The following is a 20661-nucleotide window of genomic DNA, read 5'->3' on the forward strand; positions in this document are numbered from 1 at the left end:
AGACAAATTGTGCGGAGGATATTTTGCACCCATTTCAGCAGCACGTGTTGCTGGGGTGCAGTCTGCTGACCCAGCTGGGAAGGTAAGTGCCCAGCTAGTTGGTTGCTCACTGCCTATACAGCAGGATGGGCAGGGAATTGGAATGGCAAAGTAAGGAAAAAACAACACGTGGGTTGCAGCCTGTGAAAGAGGATTTCTGAACCCCTCTCTTTATTCTCCCTGGCTCAACGCTCCCTTTGTGAGGCTTTTTTGGTGATAAGACTCTATCTGAATACTGGGAATTTTCTAGGGGGGCGAGTGGTAGGTGTTACTGTGCCACATTACTTGTGGTCATGATTGCAGAGATAAGCAGAAGGGGGGCAAGGAGCCTTTTTTGGGGTGTGGCTTGAATGAGCCGACCACTGCAAAAGGAAATAATGCTTATGCACCAGAATAAACGACAATGTATTGCTTGTTAGATTTATTACTGTCACCGGGAGTGGCGACACCAGGCCTTCGGTTAATACGGCGCTGCCCCTTTAAGGAGCGCGGGGCGCGTCCCCGCGATGTGACGCCTCGCAGTCGAGGCGGAAGCGGCGGCCGGCCGAGCTGCGCAGCTCAGCCATGGCTTCCGGTTGTTAGCAGTCACGAAGCAGTGCGGGCGCCGGCCGGCTGCGTGCCCGGGGTCCGAAAAACGCTGCCGCTTTTCTCCCCGGCGGCCGGGATCTCCGGGCCGCGATCGGGGAGGGCCTTGGGACCCCGTCCCGAGGAGCGGGCCTCGGGGCGCCGCGGCCGAGCGCGGGCGGCAGCGGCAGGACGGAGCCCCGCGCCCGGGTGGGAGAGAGGGGCGCTCGCAGCGGGGCGGCGTGCCGCCGCAGTGCCCGGCCGCCGGCGAGAGGGGTGCGGAGGGGCCGAGCCGGAGAGCGGCCTGCCGCGCGGCACGGGGGTGCGGTCCCAGCTCCCTGCTGTTCTGCGGGGGATCTGCGTGCAGACGCTCTCCTTGTTTGCGATAACGTGGCGGCCGCGGGTCGCTTCTCCTCGCTTGAGGCTGCAGCTGCGGGACGCGGCCCTGAACAGGATTCCCGGAGAAGTGAAAGGCGGCCGGAGGGCAGCGTGCGGCGATGCTGGTGGAGGTGCGCGGAAGAGGAGCTGTAAGGAGCCTGCAGGAAACCTTTGTGTCCTGTGCAACCTGGGTGTTTCCAGGATAAGGCCGCACCAACCCGGGTGCGCTTCGGCATCGCGGCTTTGCACTCAGAACCGCAGAGCTGCGGAGACAGTCGGGCACCCGGCTCCTCTTTAAGAACGAGGAGGAAGCAGGAAGTTTGCAAGAGATTTGAGAGACAGTTGCACAGTTTCCTTCCGAATTTGCTCTGAGAACCCCCAGTAAGTATCCCCAGGTCTCAGTAATGTAAGAAACGGCCTCCCTGCTGTAGGAGAGAGGTTGGTCGTCTCCAAGGCACTTGAGCAGGTAGGAGTCTCGGCTCTGGCTACGCTGCAGAATGCCATCAGAGCAGTTGTGCCTTTGGTGCAATGGACAGAATGATGCCTTGAGCTGCCTGCCATCTCTGTGCACCTGTCAATCAAAGAATTAGATTTGTGTCCTGGTAATCATTACCCCAAACAGGTCTGTGCGTTGTGGAGTTTTTTCCACCAGGATTTTCCCCCTGCTCTAATTTTACCAATAGACCAACTTGGAAGGACCAATGGCAGCGAACCAGTGCAAAGACAGCTCGTGTTGATTTCTTTCTCTTAACTGGTGTGGAATACAAGTTGTACTGATACAAACCCTCTTGGCAAACTAATTATGCGTGAGGGTGTTACGTTAACTGTACCCCTACACTTGCAATAGTGTATTTTATATGGACAAAATGTATGTCCTTTGTGCTCCAAGACTCTGTCCTGGAGGACTTTGCTAGACAAATACCACAGAAGCATTACTCTGTACGTTGCTTCAAGTAGAGGAAGGATGTACATGTCTACAAACATGGCATACTTGTATAATCAGGAGCAAGGCAGGAGTCCCTGCCAATTCTGGTCTGCAGATCATGCAGTTATTAACCCAGCCTGACATGGGACTTTTCTTGCGGAGTTGCTAAACTTTCTAGCTTGTGCATTACCCTTGCACTGCCCTTTTTTGCTGAAACAGAACTTTTACTGCCAACAAGTCACTGAACCAAACATGCCATAAAGAGTGCAAACCTTGGGATGGCTGGGGATTTTTTTTTTTTAATTTATTATTTCTTATTTTTCCAGAATATAGAGAGAGGGGGCCATTGAGTGTTCTGTAGCGTTCCTGTTCCCAGTGCCTGCTGAAGAGAACTCCTTTTACCTGCTCTGTTTTTTCCTTTTACCGACCAGCTAACACATGAGCCACGCTGTCTCCAAGAAGTCTCTAACTACATGCCATAATAATTTTGCCCTATGTCATCTTCTCCTGCCTGCTCAGAATGTGGAACGTGGCAGAAACCCCTACGTTGGGTATTTGTTTTAACAGATATCCCCCACTGTTTTAGAACAAGCAGTATTTCTCTGTCCTATGGAAAACTATGGAAGCAGTTTTTGTAAGCGGGCTGTGATAGCTACTTGGTAAGAGTGTCAGGTATTGAAAGAAATAAGTTCAGCCTTATTTCTTTTTTTTCCTCTTTATTTATCTATCTAGCTATTTATTTATTTATTTTTTAATGCAGAATCATTCAGGTAATGGTTGTGAAGCAAAGTTTTTCAGAGAGTAAAGAGATTAACCTTCATACGTGCTAAAAATCTACAATCTTAGTGCCTGGGCAATTTCACATTATGTTGCTACACATGCAGAAAACAGGAATTTACGGTATTTGTAAGTGAGGAGGACTTGTAGCTGCTAGTCCATGTTTTAGGAACTGGTTTACACTGTAGGCTGTAAATGAAATGGAAAGAAAAGCATAAAAAAACCCAACACACCAACCCATTCTCCCCCAGAATTTGGGAACTCTCAGCAAGCACACTGGAAAAGGAAACTCTCTAAGTGAGAGTGGGCTTCTGTCCTTTATCAAAGGTGCTGGGGATATCTCTCGCTTTGGTGGCTCATGCTCACTGATCACAACAGCCTGGACAGTGAAATCTGAGCACTACATCTTTCAGGGGAAATGGTCTTGCCTGCAAGAAGGTCTGTGGGGCTGTATGCATTAGAGTGTTATGCATATAGTAGGTACAGCACTTTGTTCTGTATTCTTGGGATTTTTAAAGCTGACGATATGTACCTTATACCACCACACTCATCAGTTTTGTGTTTTGTTTTCTAAGGTGTTGCTTAACTGGATTATGCAGTCCTTACCTTGGGCTCAGCTCTAGCAAACTGAGAGCACCAGTCACGTTTATTGGAAAGAATTCTATTCCCCAAGTTGCTTAATGCTTAACGTTTTGCTGATCTCAGGGAAAAATCAAGCACTGCCTCTTACAGCAAGGACACTGTAACATGTAACCCACATAGCAGAGGGTATTTCTATCAGAACCAACTTTGCTTACTCTAGAGAGATAAATCACCAAAGCTATATTTACTTCTTTCAGGATTATGTCAAGTTGCAGTGTCTTATTATCTGATACACTGTTCCCCTCCTCCCGTATTTCCACGAAATCTTGGTGTTCCTAGTGTTGTGCTGTTGAAAAGTGTCATGCTAAGTTTAGGTTGTATTTAACCATGCTGACACTTTGACTGGTACATGTGGTCCTCCATAACTTTTCTTAAGGGACAACTAAGGGGAAGCAGAATAGCTTACATATTAATAGAGCCTTACTATCTTCACCATGGTTATAAATCTAACAAAGCTGTAACAGGGAGCAGTAGCAGAGGGAAGAGAAAATCAGTTCAGGACAGGGTAAAATATGGCTGTAGCATGCTTTTTTGTCTGTACCAGAAGGGAGATATACTGAAATTAAACCTCAGATCTGTTTTGCCTTTTTTTTTGGCAAGGAATAGCTGTAATCCAGAACTTATGTTCCATTCAGCGTGTTCATTTGGTTGGTCTCGTGTCAGCTATTCTCCTCCAAGTCCCTGTAACTGCAGCGAGAAGAGCAACAAATTTGTCTTCTTTCAATGTATGGACCATTTTTCCTATAGAATAATTAGGGTGGGTGATAATCACGATGTAATAAACATTGTGCTCCACCTAGAAAAAGCTGTTGAAGAGCAGAAGAAGGAAGAGTAATGAGGGAGATGGAGGAAAAAAACAAACAAACAAACAAACACCAAAAAACCAGGAAAGACGATAGATTAATTTTGGGGTGGGTGGAAAGGAAGATCCAATGGTACTGCTGCTTCCTGTGCCAGCACTGTTCAGTGGCATGACAGAGATCCAACATTCACTGTGCTTCTGCAGGCAGACGTGGAAATGGCCTCAGACATGGGCCCTAATGGCCTGCCGTGCATACCTGGGCAACCTGCTTTTGTGGTATGCATTAATTCACGCTTGCGCGATCCACATAGCTGGTCTTTTACAACCGAGGCTCTCCTAACAGCTGAGTTACTGAAGCAGGAAATCTCAGCAGCTACGAATAAACACTACGGCCAGAGCTGTCCTGCTCCGACATTTCCACCGGGGGGCAGAAGTATGTGCCTGTTAATCAGCGCCTTGTTGCAGCGTTCTTGCGTGAAGCTGTTAAATTCTCACCTAATTTGAAATTCTTTACTAAGTGCTGTCTAATTCAGAGCTGGCTGGCTGCCATAGTCAAGTAAGGAGTGGTTGTGCTAGGGTGTTGGTTTTTTTTGTTTGTTTGTTTCACGGCGTTGTTAAATGCCGTGTTAACAGGTGTTCTTTTGAGATTCATCTTGTGTTGGGAAAACCTTTTTACATTAGGAAAGTTTTTGTTTTTCAAAAAATCTATGTTGCTCTGCTGCAGTATTTTCTCTGGCACAACCTACTTAAACATTTCCCTCCAGGTGCTCAGAAAACATGCTCACTTTCTCTTCTGCGTCCGCCTCCAGGGCTGGCCCCTTGGGATAACCCCTGGCAGGGCTGTTTGTCCTGCTGCCATGGGGACTCCCACTAGTTGTCATTAAAAAGCAGCGCTTGGGGCCTGCTATGTGACCTGTACCTTGAGAGAAGCCTGTGTCCTGCTGTGATCTCAGTTCCTTCTGAGCAGAGAGAGCAATACCAGCACCCAGCTGAAGTGAGAAGTTGCTGCAACAAGTCAAGTTTAATTCAGTCAAGTGATCTTTGTGCAAGGTAATAAAGATAAAAGTTCCGAATGGCCACACTTAGCTAAACTGCATTTCTAGACTAATTCTTTGCAGTGAATCCAAGGTAAATCAGCTCAAAGAAAGAGCAGGGAGGCAGGCCAGCAAGAGACCTAAGTGTGCCTTCAGGGCAGTAGCACAAAGAAACTGGAGGGAGAGAGAGCTGCTCATCTGGGATTAGTGAGCGGGAGGAAGGTTCTGCTATTTTATTTACTAGCTGAGCAGTGAGGCAGTGGATTGTTTTTCTGAAAGTGGTGAGTACGTTCCTGATGTTGAAGTGTGTTTAAACTTATTCCACACCAAATACTGCAGAATAACTTGGTGTTTACTAGGCTATGCTCCTAGCCTTCCAATAGAGAGCATTTCTTTCCATAGAGAATCAAGCTGTGAATATTTTAATATGTCATCATCGTGATCACTGAATAGAGCAGGAAAATCTTGGCAGGAGAAAGAAACGGCTGTAATTGGAGAGGATTAAAGGTGTGTCAGTGTTGGTTTTATCTGATGCTCTTTCAAATCAAAGTCTATCTGTTTGTAAGCAGGTTGTTTCTTGTATAGTTTCTTTAGTTTATTGGTAATTTAGAAATACACGAGTCTTGTGTAATATTAAGAGGGGCTTTAACCTATACATTGTGAAGACTTGTACTAACAAGGTTCCAAGCAGAGAAAATCAGATTACTTATCTGTGTCACTGCTTTGCCACTGACCCTGACAGTTTAGTGGTGATTTATTATTTCTGGCATGCCTTCCAGACCTGTTAGCAGAATGCTCCAAGCAGAACAACCCTGAAGTTTTTAGGAGTCCCTAGAGAACTGCACTGAAAGCCATTTCCTCCATCCGTATAATGTATCAGTCACAGCATGGAGAAACACTTTCAGAGCAATGCTATCTAACTTGCTCCTTCCTTTTAATGCAGTTATTTATTCAACATAACATTCAAGTCTGTGCTTTGCCTTTCACCATGACACGTGGGCCAACCTCACATCTGTCCTGCAGCGTTCTGGGCTTGACTTGGCAGGTTTCTGCTGAGCATGCTTGTTCAGTGTTTGCTTCGTAATCAAACGTGTGGGTAGCAGAACTGTTCTTTTCAGAAGAACTATGCATGTGCTTAAAGTAAGTATGTGTTAAAGTGCCTTGGGGCTTACAGCCAAGATGACAAATGCAGAATTTAGTTCTAAACAAGGTGTTCTTAAAGATTTCTTCATTACATCCCACCCAGAACATTTGGCATGTTACTGGGGTGTGGAGCTTAAAAGAGAAAGGTGCCAGAGAAAAGAGAAATGCCCAATGTTAGTACTGCTGATGATTTGAGTCGCTCAGGCTCACAGATTTGCCTGTCATTGTGGTAAAAGGATTAATCTCTTTGGCTTTTAACTTCCTCCAGAGATCCTTCATCCTGTAGTTGGTATGCTGGAGAGGAACTAGTCCTCACTCTTACTTTGTACATCTGCTTGGAGGAGAGGCAGATACTTTGTTGTAGTTTTCGTATTGGACATCTTGCTAAGATTGTGTATAAAACCAAAGCAATGAGCCTGGAGTCTGTGATCGTCTGTCTATCCCAGAAATGCTTATGTGCCTTTGTTATCTGAGATGAAAATAAGGTTCTTTAGTTGCAGATGAGCTTTTTGGAAGTACTAGAAGTTTTGTGTGAGAGTAGGATGCATGTGTTTGGTGGTTTAGACTGAAGGTGTGAAGCACATGCATAAACTAAAAGTTTATTACACCTGTCATTAATTTTTTTTTTTGCAGAAGGATGACAACCTTGCTTTTTTATGTAACAGACTTTACTTATGAATGGGAGCATTGGTCCTGAAATCTGTATGTGTGTGAACTTTGCACTGTCAGCTAACTTTCCTAAATGCTACTGTGTAGACAAGCTCTTGGAACAAATGCTGTTTCCAGTGAAGTAAAACTTGGTACAGCTGATCTGGTGACGTATAAGCCTGGATTAAAATGGAAAGCATTGTGAGTTCACCCGTGCCTTGCAGGCAGGATCATATGTTTTTCAACTGGCATAGCCAAAAATCTGTTTGTACGTAGATATCGTTCCTTCCCAGTGGTAGTCGGTGAACAGATTCTGCTCTACATCCCAGAGGTTTATAAGAGAGCTGGTGTCCCTGTATCCAACACACTTCATCTCTGAAGCCTGGGCTGTTGGTCTGACTTGGAATAAGGACACATTCATTCCAAAGTGTGTGATCCCCACTGCCATAAATATCTTTGTTTTATGTTGGTTTTTGTTTGTTTGTTTTTGTATTTAAATTGGTGTTTTGCTTTGTTTTAATGAAAGGATCACTGTGATTATGTTGTCTATTTTAATTCAAGTGACTTTCCGTACCCTATGGGGTTAATTATTTCCCCTGGTTTAAAAAAAAAAAACAAAAAAAACTGAAAATTGCATGCAGTTTCCTAGACTGAATTTGATTCAGACAGATGAGTGTCTTGGTATTGCTACCAAGCTGCTAACTTCCAGTGTGTTTGGGGGGTCTTATATGTTAAACCTAAAATGCGAGATTCAAAAAGCAGACTTCTTACTTGAGTTTGTGTATTGTTTGAAGAATCCAGATTTTAATATTCAGGGAGAAATATATAGCACATATGTGCTTTATATCTAACTGGAAAATCTGAAAGCACTTCAGTTAATTAAATTTCCTCCACATCCCTGTGGGCAAGGTAAAATGCATAATATCCAAGGTTTACATCACTTTCCAGAAAATGTAGTTGCCTAAGGTATTTAAGAGTTGCATTTATTTATTAAATTAGTATCCAGACCCATCTGTGTTACATTTGAAGAACTCGTACCCCTGAAATGCCAGGAATTGGTGGTGGTTGCAGGAATTAAATGGTAAGGGTGATTATTCCCAAAGTTAAATTTCACAGTGTAACAGAGCACGAATTTATGGACTGAATGTCTGTCAATGAGGCCTTGTAACCATTTGAGGATCTTGGGGCTCCTTGTGTTTCTGGAATATTAGTTGTCAAGCAGTCACAGCCCTGCTTCACCTTGCCCGCAATTCCCCTTAGCGCCATGTGTCTCTAAGGATTCAGTTTCACCACACAGGGTGAGCAGAAATAGCAGCTTACTGTCACTGAAAAGGGAAAATACACGTCCCTCATCTCAGCCCTCCCTTTCTAGCTCTGTGGTTTTGCTTCTTACCATCTACTGCTGTTAGCACTTGTTGGATTCCTCTGCAAGCCAGTTTAGCTCACAAAAGCAATAAGGGAAAAAAAGAAAAAAAAAAAAAGTAGTTCTTTTGACTACATAGGTAGCTAGTAGTAAATAGTATGATGCAATAAGAGCAAAGCCATGAACCCATGATGCCAGGTACTGGATCCCCACTCTGCATGCATCAGGGTATTTCCGACTGTCTGTAGTCCTATCCTGTAGACTGAATGCCCTTTAGTTGGACATTCGGATTGGAGTGTAATAAGATAGTTAATATGCTTCTGGAACATCTTTCAGTTGAGTTTTATCAGAAACTCTGGCTTGTGGGCTTTCAGACTGCTCCATGATGCCAACCAAGTGTGGTAAGCGGGGACAGTTACGCAATTAGTTTCCAAAGCATACCCCTATCCTCAGCTGAAACAGAGACATGGCCTTAGTGAATTGAATCAGCTCTGCAGGGGAAGGGTGCAGATGGCAAGCTAAGAGAGTAGGGGATGACCTGCTGTCCCTTGGCAGAAGGGAGCTGGATGACAGCTGACATACTTTCCAAATCTGAGTTCCTAGTGTCCACCTTCTGAACTACTTGATGCCAGCTCTGGTTCACTTAAAAAAGCTGACAGGTTTACAGATGAAAACTGCATGCCGTGCAAAGTGGGAAGACTTTAATTAAAAGTTGTTGTCTTGCCAGCTGCAGAGTAAAAGTGTCCATTCAGGAAAATGGTGCAGGTGAGCAGGGATTCCTGAACTGTAAACAAGTGATTACATTATATTCATAGACTGGGGCAAGTTTTGGGCACGCATGTTGTTAGCTGTGTTTGATCTGATCATGCCTACACATAAAAATCAGTCCTGAAAGAATACTTGCTGCACCGCACTTTTTGAAAACTGCAGTTTGTGACTCTCAAGTAAAGTGATACCAGTGTAGAATAAGCTCCCAAATGGAAATCCATGGCCAAAAGTTTAAACAAATAGTATTGTAAGCACTGGAGCTGACGGAGCACACCACATTTTATTTTCTGTCTTGGAGTTGATAGCTATGTCTTTGTAACAGGTGACTGAAGCCTATCAGAAAGATGGACAATAGCTTTCCTGTATGCAGGTTCTCTCATTATTAGAAATACACAGGTATTCTGAGTAAAGATAAAACAGTCTCCTTTCCCTTTTCTGCCAGTTTTCTTTAAAGGTGTAGAACATAAACATTTTTGATGGGACCTGCTCCTCTGTCCTGTCCTGTGGTTTGAATGGGCCAACACTCTCTCTACACAAGGCATGATTACATTAGCCTTGTTTCCATAAGGAGCCAGATAAGAACAGGGAGGCAGTATTAAGCTCCCAAAACTATGAGGAAGTGAACCAGATGCAAGGAAAAAAGGCACAGTAAATCTTTGCAGCACGCACCTTTCTCATACCTGCCTCATCAGTGGAGGTCCCAAGCCTTTTCAAAGACTCCATTTGTAGTTGATGGGATGAGATGAGCACTGCAGAACTGAACTGGGATTCTGCACAGCCTATGTCATGGCCTGAGAGGCACTAAAGGAGCATAGGACTCAGTCGTGTACCTTGCTACCTAAACTCTTTCATGGATCAGGTTCTAAATTAATTGGCAGATTTTTCTTTTTAGACTCCTATCTAAGAAATTTGGAAACTTAACTGGGACATGGGAAAATAACTTGTTTTGGGAGAAAATGTTTACTAGTTAAGATTTGCAGTAGCCAATTTTCCATTGGAATTTAGTTTGCAGTGCTAGATGTTTCATGTTTTAATCTTCTTGCAGGCATGCTCCCATAACTGCATTTTGGAGCTAAAATATTTTTGCTTTTTTTGTTAGTAGCTTAAAGATGGATTCTCCCAAAGAACCTGCGCCTACAGGAGAGTTCAAGTGTCAGCTATGTGGCTTAACAGCTCCATACACATACTATGGGCAGAAGCCACCCAACACACACTCTATTGTGTAAGTATAGTTTTTCATGTTTTACAGACTTCATTTATGCTCTCGGCATTGGAAACCTTGTGCTGCAGAATAATGTTTGCTGATTTAACCCAGTTATGCGCCATATTGACCATGAATCTTAGGTTTGGTACATAGTGATTTTCTTTTTACACAGGAAAGAAATTTTTTCAAGTGTCAATGTTGATAGCAAAAATAAAAATCAGCTTTCCTATCCTGCTTCAGTACTGTGGACAGACTTGTATTTTGCATATTTCCTAACTTAGTGGCCACCCTACAATTTACCATAATTTTCTTACTAGAATAGTATTGACTATCAGCACAACCTTTCTGGGAATAGCCTATACCTCACAGCTCTGTCAGCTGGGCAGCACGTAAACACAGCATGAATCTCATATGTATGGTAAATACACTTTTTAAGAACTGTTTGACATGTGAAGTTTTGAACAGCAGTGCTTTTTTTGCACTAGACAGTTCTTGGGCATTAAAGTGTGTGGCAATTTAGTACATATTTACTTTTTAGAAGACTTAAGCCTTTTCTGTCTGCCAAGCAGGAATAGTTTGACCAGAAACAATGAAGTTAGTGCTTTGTCTGCAGACATCATATTTACCACAAAACAAAGCACTTAGCTTTAAATGTGTGAGCAGTTCTTTTGAGGTCATCCTGGTTAACAAATCCATCAGGCAAACATATTCGGGAATGAACAGGAAATCAGGTGTAAACTCTGTGTTTCACCCTTCTAAGACCACTTTGTTTCTTATAAAGTTGAAGCAGCTGTTGATTGCCACCTACTTCAGCTGAGATTAGATTTGTTTTCCTTAGACAGCTGTATTTTCATCATTCCAAATCCCACAATGCTATTAATTTTTCCTTTGTCCACTCAGAAGAGGAATGGACCTCCTTCGATCACATACTTTTGTAAAGAGTCTGGATTAAAGCTGAGTGTAAATCTTAATGCTAGGTTATCCAAGCTTGGTTTTAACATCTAGACTGTAATTGAATTGTTGAGATTCAAACAGCAAAAGAATAACGATGTAGCATAACACTTCTGTATGTGCCTAAAAAATAGCTTTGCATACTGTCTTTAGTGATTTATTTTCTTGTCTCACTAGTTCTAAATGCAGTGCTACAGGAACCATATGCCAAACATGAAGGTTTGTACAATGGCCCGGACTCTATGCTGATGATGACTACATCAAGCTTAAAAATCTTGCAAAGGAAGCTTTGCAAAGATAATCCAGTGTTTATACACAGGAAGACTTGTTAAGGAGTTGATCTGCCATGTAAAGATGCCTGCTTCTTTCTAACAATGAAAGGGTGAAAGGCATAAGCCATGCCTCTTTATGAGCGAGGGGGAAAAAGGAATGCACCCACAGATGCTCATGTACGTACATGTGTCTGTATGCAGGCAATTAAAAGATGATAGTATGAGTTAACAGTATCTTTTAAATATGTATTATACTCCATATTACTACAGAATTCAAGATTGATTTATATGCAGAAATAAGCCAGCCTTGCAGGGTGCCCTGTGCAGACAGACAACAAACTGACTTCTGCACTGTTTTGCCTAGAGCTCCCAGGAAGAATAAGGCTTTATCTTTCCCAAGCAGGTTGCCAATTTATTAATAAATGCAAATTATTAATAAATGTTTCTCTGATGCAAATTATTAACAAATGTACTCTCTGAAAACTACAGTCTCTGACACGAAGAATATATTGGATCATTGTAATGCTTTGTGCTATCAGCTCCTGCTTGCTAGTGGTGAGAACTATAGCTTTATAGCGTGGACATAATTAAGAGCAGGCTCTTTTTATTTTATATTTGGTGTATGCAGCTTTGGAAGAGAAATCCTACTTAAAGTTGTGCAGTTGAGGTAATAACTTGAGAAAGTACTAAAACTGGCTGTGTGAAAGAGTGCCTGTCATGAAAGCAGACCGTAAGGAATACTTGAAAGCAAAGCACTGAAAAAATGCCTAATAAGACAATGTTGAGATTATCATCAATTGCCCTAATCTTGAAAGCTAGATAGTGGAGTATTGTTGGCAGCAAGCAGTCACAATGCTGGTTTTGAAGAAGGGAGCTGCATAGCTGCTACATTGCATCATGCAACACCAGAGGGAAGACTGCCACCCTTTCAGCCTCCCGATTTCCCTGTTTGAACCCTTCCCATACTGTGAGATTTACCTTTAAAAGTCTGAAATTATTCTCTTACAGGATTTTGGAAGACAGTTATGTCATGAAGGACCCTTTCACCCCCGACAAAGAGAAATTCCTCATCCTTGGGTCTCTGTGCAGTTTGTGTAGAAGAAGTGTGTGTGTTGGTGCAGTAAGTAACAAACAAAACAAACTTCTTCAGTCATTTCTTTTTGTTCCAGTCCAGGACCACACATCAAAAACCCAAACATCTTATTTTTAAGACTGGCTAACTGCATGTTCTTGTTGATTACCCTGTGGTAAAGCTAATAAATGGAAACAATCAGCAACTTTATGTGCTATTTACTGAGGAGCACACTCCATCCTCTCAAGCATAGTGCAGACTCTTTTCTAATTTCTCAGCACATACAAATGCAGGGGAGTTCACATACTACTTCAAGATCTTTAGGTTTCTTCTTATAGTATTGTAACAGTGGTAAATTTTTCCTGTACAGAGGATATGAACAACCATAGGTTTGCATCTGCAACGCAAGCTCACCGTTGTATTTGCAAGAGCTCATGTAGAAATTAAACAGAGAGGAGAGTTGTGCAGTGCTGTGATAGCTCTCTAAAGAAGAATGAATTTGAATAGCAGCCAGCACCAACTTTAAGCTATGAAATCTGAGCGCAGTCCAGAAAAGTGGTATAAAATTTCAGTTGTCTTAATAACTTCTCCTCAGTGCTGGGCTGGACCCTTTGTTTGCTGTGAGTTCAAAGCAAAAATGAAGACAGTTATTACACAGTTATCACTGTCTGGAGGCTGTACTGTGCTTCTTTAAGGCAGTACAATTAATGAGAAAATTCAGGTTCTACTCCTTTCCCTCAGCATGTCAGTTTTGTGGCTGAAAGAGACTTGGAACTCATGGAGTGGTCAGGATGCATGGATGAGTCAGCCCAGGAGGCAATGTCACCTGATCATTTAAATGGACTACAGCATGTATTTGTTCAACCAGATGCCACTGCCCTAAGAGTAGCCAAATCCTGGCCTTTCTTTCAAAGTGGTCATTCCTTATCTGAGATCAGTGTGCTTAAATCTGGAGTGCAGCTAATAGTATGTATCTGAGCACACCTTAATCTTAAGTGTTAGCTTTAGCAGTTTTCAAACTCAGCCTTTTCAGCCCTTTCTTTGTTTGCTCTTTGTAGGGAGTAGCTTCAGAGACATGACTCTTTCCAAAAGTAGCTAGTAGTATGAGTTTAAAAAAAAAACAGCCAAATGAAAAGAAAAAAATGAAAGACATGCACTTCGTAAAGGTGTGGAATTTTTTTCTCATGTTTGGTGGCCATTTTTCTGGTAGGACAGAGCAATATTGTTGGCATACTCAGAGCAGAAAGTGAGATAATATGGCAGCTGAGACAGCTCATATGCCAATGCCAGACAATTTAGGTGTTGGAACTGAGGAAATTCTTCTGAGATTAAAAATAAAGGTCAAATTATGCTCACAGAATTTGGAGGGAGAAACACAGCTGAGACTCTTGGACAAGTTGAAGCGTTATTCTGATTTGCAGGGAATTATTACTGAGCATGAATTTATTACACTGCTCTAAGAGGAGTGTGAAATTAGCACTTTTCTCCTGATTATGTTTGTGTACCATTTCTGAAGTCTCTTCTGTCATGTCAATGAAAGAAAATCACAAAAAGATCAGATTAGCATTTGCAACTGGGATTTGTTTTTCTTTTTAGAACTACCTGAGGATTCCTATGGGAATCAGATGAAGCCCGAGTGCTGAACTCAAGTTTCTGGAGACAAGTAGCTTAAGGCAGTTGTGTGCATGTACACAGTGTGGAGGTAAAGCTGACATGTGAGCAAGGTCTTCCTTGTGGCAGTGAATGTCCCTGTCTGGGCTGGTGGTTGCCTCACTCACACACAAACAGCCAAAGTAATAGCAAGTGTATGGGCAAGTGCAGATCACATAGTTAGGGGTAATGAGCTTGATTCTTGCCCTAACACGTCAGGTTTACCCCTCCTATGTAATTGCACAGGATTAGTAACTCAGGCACACTTTGGGCAAACTTGAGCTCTTTTTGCTATTTGCATTCACATTTCAAGTGTGTTGAACTTATGAAGGATTCAACAGATATTTTCAAGTCTGGCAATCAAATCTATTAGAAATATTGAGGTACAGCCTCTCAGTGTCCTGCCATGCAGTCTTCCTCTTCTGAATGTGGGTGTGTTTTTTTATTTTAAAAGGTTTAATAACAGTTTCAGATAATCTAGAGTGTGACAGCATAGAAGACATTAGCAATGAATAGTAAAAGCCTCTTTTAAAACTTCTTGTATCTTTTAACACTTCTTGTGCCTATTTTAGCTGTTGTGTAAGTATGTCAGGCATTTACTTTTTGTTACCTGAGTCTTCATTATTCCCCTAATGGTATCACTCAAAGCAAAATCATAATCATAAATTATTGAAAATAAATTCCTTACCAAACTGGCCAGGCCAGATAGTGAATCATGCATACAACTATGGTTTCCAAATCTATTTAGCAATGCTGCTTAGGTAACATTGAAAGAGATCTGCAGAAATGATAATTACTGCTTTAAACACCCACACCAAAGTAGGTAAATACATACTATTTCTCTTTCATGTAGGGAAGATTAGAGTGTAGAGAGGTAAAAATTTATCCAAAGCAATAGAGAGAGCCATAGTTAGGATAATATCTCTGTGGGTTGTTTCTGGTTCCTGCTATTGCTTGACCCAACTACATCAACTGAGCCTTATGCTGTTTCCACGATGTTATAACATAGGAATTGAAAGTAAGAAAATCATATTTTCTTGGTCCTTGTTGGCAAAGAGGCTGGAGCAACATGGTGGAAAGCTGTCTGTGACAGGTTGAGTTAACATTTCTCTGTTAACTCAAAATATAGTACTAGACTAACGTGTAGTAAAAATAAGACTTGTCTGATCCCAGGTTTAGCAAAGGGATTGGATTTAATTTGCTAGCTTTTGTATCTTAGAATGAGATTTTAGGCTTTTTTTGAGACACCCCGCACTAGCGGAAGTGTCTTTACAGCTGCTGTGCCAGGGGAAGTCAAGATTTATGTTCTATATGATGTTCATAAACTCACGTCTTCAGATAGTCTCTCAAGTCTCACTAAGTTATTTTACAGTCAACTTGCATTGTACTCACTCTACTGAACCAGTCTTTAGCACATTATTGATAAATAAGTTTGGTACAAATGGAAGTAATTCTAATGATTGTTTTAAAACATGCCAAAAAAAAAAAAAAAAAAAAACCACTGCAAAAAGTAGGATAATAAAAATATTTTTAAAGTCTTTAGAAAGACTTAGTTCCTTTTTCCTGTTTCTTTTTCATTAAAGGGGAAAGGAAATGATGTAATGTGATCAAGTTAGTCATTTAAAGCAGGCATTTCCTTTTATTGCAACACTTACTAAAAATAGGTTTTAAACACTTATAAGAAGCTACTTTTAAAGAAGAAATGATGAAAGGGAGCAATTTTCATCTGTTACTGCTCACTGTAGCAGGAGCTGAGTAGACGGTGACCTTGGACATGATTGTAGGTATTAAGTGATAAACATAACACTACAACTGCTTTCCACACAACTTTCAGTCATGCAGGGTCAGTCCTGAAGAAGGTTAGGCAGACTCTTTCCTTTACATAGGGTTTCCTTCATAAGTGTGCTAAAAATAATGCCGTTATCTATATTTTTGACACAATCCATGTGAGAAGAGAAATAAACTCTGTCAGTTAGCTTTGACAGCTCAGTTTTGCCTGAACTGAATGAAAATGCCCCCTCCTGACTTGACTGTGGTTGTGGTAAAACATACTAAGGAGTTAAAGAATTGTCTAGTTAAGGATGGAGTCCTGTCAGGACAGTGATCAAAGGAGGGCTTGGATATACATAATGAATGTAATTTGTAGCAGGTAGGCTATGTTATCCCATGACTGAGAGAGGAGTCTGAGGACTCCGTCCCTGGAGGTGTTCAAGGCCAGGTTGGATGGGGCCCTGGGCAGCCTCGCCTAGCATTAAATGTGGAGGTTGGTGGCCCTGCATGTGGCAGGGGGGTTGGAGATTCATGATCCTTGTGGTCCCTTCCAACCCTGGCCGTTCTGTGATTCTGTAAAGGTGTGTGTACCCGCAATCCGGATGCGTGTGGTTCATAGGCATGATTCTGTGTAAGCCCCCTAAGTAGAAATCAGCAGAAGCTGTCAACTCATTTCAGCTAAAAGAATGCAGATTGAGCGCCTGTATGTCTGTGAGGAGCTCGGTCTTAACATCTGAGTTTCTCATCTGCAGAGTGGGGCAAAAGCCTCTCCCGCCTTTGCCACTGCTGAGCAGTATCCTCAGGTGCAGTGGCCATCCCTATGGAGCCATGAAGTTAACCTGAGGGCCTGGGGAGCCGCATGCCGTATTGTAATACAAGCAACAATAGCAGGGCCAACTTACACTCTAATCCTCCCTTTTTAACTGGCAGCTTAATGTATTAAGGATATCAAAGGTCAAAAAACAATAGGCTGTGAGACCATGCAGGGGGCTTTTCAGAGGGCCTCACACAACTCTGAATGTGAAGAAGCGTGACAGCTGGTGCAGAAAAGGACAATAGATGAAGAGAATTTGTCACACAGAGGCAAGGAGACTGTGATTTTGATATAATCGAGTGGTACCTACTGTTGAAGTGCGGAAGGTGAGTGACAAGGGAAACAAAAGTGAGAACAGAAATGCAAAAGTATCCAAACCAAGTTCTTAGAGAAAGGCCAGCCACAAACATCGTGGCAGGAGGAAAACTTTGCCTGAAGAGCAAAACCCTTGAAATCTACTGCACCCAGAAAGATGTCCTGATCCACCTGAACTGATGTCTTTATTCATGCTTAAATCCCCAAGAATAATCCATCAGTAACACCGCTCTAGCTTACTTATTAAATCCTGTTTGGAATTCAGTGATCAGCACGCCTGGAGAACCAAGAACTTCAGTCTCTCTGCAGGGCAAAAGAGTAACACTTCAATAAGCTTCTCCTCCAGTTGTCTGAACTCTGCACTGCAAATAGATTAAAATATTCCAGCAATTTCCCTTCTTCCCATTCAATAATTCTAGCATCTGGTTAGAGCTAACTGTGTGGAAAATAAGTATGGGGTCTGTAACACTCTTTAACTAAATTAGATGTGAACTATGTCAGATCACAGAGCCATTCCATTTCAAGGGCAGGAAAACATCTTTGAGCACAACAGATTCTAATACTTTGCCTTCAGTAACTGCAGCAAGAGATGTCCACTCAACCTTTAGTACGATGCATGGTTTTGGTTTTTAATCAGCGAGTACATTTATTCAAGGTAAAAAAGGTTAAAGGGTGAAATCTTGGTTAAAGGATGAAATCTCAGTTGAATTGTCTCAGCTGAATTAAATTCAGTTAGCTATTCTGATTACTGGACATCTCTGTGATATTCATATAGTATACTTTAAGTATTCTCCTAGGGCTATGCAAACATGCAAATTACAAAGACAAGTTTTCGGGTAGTTGTGGAAAAATATGCAACTGAAGTCTCAGAGCTCACTGTTTCTGACCTACATTCTTTGTGCTTGACTTTGCCCTTCTGCAATTCTCCAAATTGGCAAGAAGAGCTTTCTGAAACTTCAGATCTCAAATGCCAGTTCAGGAAGCTGAAAGATCTTCCCAGCAGGGAGAAATCTTGGGGAGATAAATGAAGATTTAGCAACAGAGAACTTTGCTGTTTAGGTGAAGCCCACAGAATCTGTTACTCCCAGAAAGATGTTCTGATCTGTCTGATGTCTTCATTCCTGTTTAACTCTTCAGGAATAATCCATCAGCAACAGCAGCTTGGCTTACCCATTACACCTTGTTTGTAATTTAGTGATCACACGAGGAATGATTCTTGAAGGAAAAAGCAAACTGCAAGGAAATTGGTAACTGTTTACTATAGCACTGAGCTGATAAAGGTCAGTCCTTTAAAATAATTGTGTATTTGGTAAGCTTTTGTTACAGTCCAGTTTTTATTTTTCACTCAGTACCTCAAGTAAGATGTTAGAATTACTGAATAGAAGAAGCAAAATTGCTGGAGTATTTTAATATAGAAGAATAATTTAATTCAGAATAAAGATTCTACATATAAATGTGGTTCAATGAGAGTGGAACTTAAGCAGTTCCATTTTGTGTATCCAGCTAATACTGTTTTCTTTACAGGAATGTAGTCTGTTCTACACTAAAAGGTTCTGCCTCCCCTGTGTGAATGAAAACTTACAGGCTTTTCCTTTGGAAATACAAGAAGATATGGATAAAAGGAAGCCCCAGTCAAAGTCTAAGAAAAAAATGGATTCAAAAACATAAATACTGAAAGACCAAGAGAGAGAGACCGTTCTTCGGCTGAGCTTTCTCCTCTCTCCTTTTTAAGACTATCGTGTTGCTCCTTTTGAAGCAGTGACCTTCATTAACTCACTGCTACAGAACACAGCTACACGTTTCCCACTGGCTTGGCTTCAAGCATCACCATGCAGCAATTGCAGCACCAGCAGAATGGCCTTAGGGTGCTGGAAAAGCAGAAGGAATGTCAGAAAGGCCTGTTTGTTGCCTTATCAAATGCATGTAGTAAAAAACTGAACAGCGTTAAAGCACAGGAACTATATCCCAGTTTCCCATCTGCTGTTTTAATGTTTTGTATGGTTCTTGATAATCCTACAGTGTTATGAAAAATCTGAGAGATTTATCTGACTTAATTCGCTATACGTCCAAGAATGTAAGTAGCAATTGTGAACCTGCCATTGTTAGCTTGGTAAGATTACAGTGAGGAAGGAAGTCAGAGCTTTATTTTTAAGTCCAAAATGATACTGGTGGGACAAAACGTCATAGATAGCCACAGAAATATCTAAATTCAAAATTCCTGTATCAGTACTATCACAGAAAGTACATGCTTTTATAATGGCAACATTTAAATTTTTTAAAATAATAATTTTTAAAAGGATACAAATCTGCAGTCACTTTGCACTCAGCTTTCCAGTCCGTCTCTGCACAGTGATAGAAGAGGTTACTTTGTATGGTTTAATATGGAAATCCAGCTACTGAAGTCAATTATTTTCTGAAGCGGGCAATTGAACAATCAGGATTTGAGAAACATAGTTTTAGTAAAAAATATATGTATAAAAAATTGCTAGGAGAAAAAGCAATTTCTTTAGTCTCTATATTGGCATCATGAATGTCTGTGCCTTGACTTTGCCATAATTACGAGGAAAATTTATATGCTAATATAGTCAATCAGTCACACACCTTGAGGATATGTCCAGAGTGCTCCATAAGCTCCGCATTCATGCTTTTATTTTATTATTAAAAATATTTGATTTTTTTTTATTCATGCTTTTTTGGTCACTGGTTCAGAACCAGTATCAATGCCTCGGTTAACATTGCTCCTTTTCTCTACTCTTTCAGCTTTGTCATTTGTTTTATACGCGATCCTTTTAGGAGGATCAGCCATGTATCTGCTAGAAGAAATCATCATAATTTTGATGAGTTATTTTATGTTATTTAAGACTTTCTAATGTCCTGGAATCTTTCACTGTGTTTTTTACTGAACCTCATGTATTGGTTTCTGCTGTTGGAGAGTAGAATTTCTTGCAGTTACTAGAGGAGCAATCATGGATATATTGCAACCTTTTTCAAGCTCTACTTTGCACTTGAGTATGAAATGCATAGATCTCTTTAGTTGCCTAAAAAAATTCTTGTTAGAACTCAACATTTCAGATTCCCTTCTGCAGTAGTAAGAGGTTACTCTTTCAAATAAAGTGATGTGCATCTTGCTTAAAATTGGTGTTATTCAATTTCAGTTCCATGTTACACACAGCTTCTCCCCCCCCCTCCTTACTTAACACAAGATCCTATGGTATGTTTACACAGGCAAATGTCTTTCTAAAACATTATCTAAGTTTTTATTTTCTTCATTTCACAATGTTTGCAGCAGGTTGTATGTTAACTCTTAGCCTGAAAGTAGGTTTTAAAAGCCTGATGAGTGCAGTTCACATCTGAATGAAAATGTGCCTTTGGGCTGTGAGATACCTGAGGCCTGGGAGGTGCACCCACACGGTGCTGGGAAGGACCTCTGCTCTCTGAGCTGTTTTTCCTCTAATTCAACCTACCGTGTGCCCTTCTGTCATCTGCGATCCTTGTGCTAGGAAAGGAAAGCTGGCCTACCTGTGATTAGA

General features: G+C 41.5%; 1 protein-coding gene across 4 annotated transcripts in view; it reads left to right on the top strand.

Moving 5' to 3' along the window:
- Positions 1-20266, top strand: part of CDPF1 (cysteine rich DPF motif domain containing 1) — a 46771-nt gene extending 26505 nt beyond the window's left edge. Inside the window, exons 1-5 of one of the 4 annotated variants that reach the window (XM_052690486.1) lie at positions 597-1362; positions 6105-6301; positions 10186-10305; positions 12519-12630; positions 18656-20266. In XM_052690486.1, coding sequence (XP_052546446.1) covers positions 6291-6301; positions 10186-10305; positions 12519-12630; positions 18656-18799 — 387 coding nt within the window. In that variant the 5' untranslated portion in view covers positions 597-1362; positions 6105-6290 and the 3' untranslated portion in view covers positions 18800-20266. Of the gene's footprint in view, positions 1-596; positions 1363-6104; positions 6302-10185; positions 10306-12518; positions 12631-18655 lie in introns of those variants that run through there. The other 3 variants (XM_052690487.1, XM_052690488.1, XM_052690489.1) reach the window with 3 other exon arrangements.
- Positions 20267-20661: the final 395 nt, after the last annotated feature.

This window comes from Tympanuchus pallidicinctus, unplaced genomic scaffold (genome assembly GCF_026119805.1).
Source record: "Tympanuchus pallidicinctus isolate F22 unplaced genomic scaffold, pur_lepc_1.0 scaffold27, whole genome shotgun sequence".
In the NCBI taxonomy this organism is placed as follows: domain Eukaryota; kingdom Metazoa; phylum Chordata; class Aves; order Galliformes; family Phasianidae; genus Tympanuchus; species Tympanuchus pallidicinctus.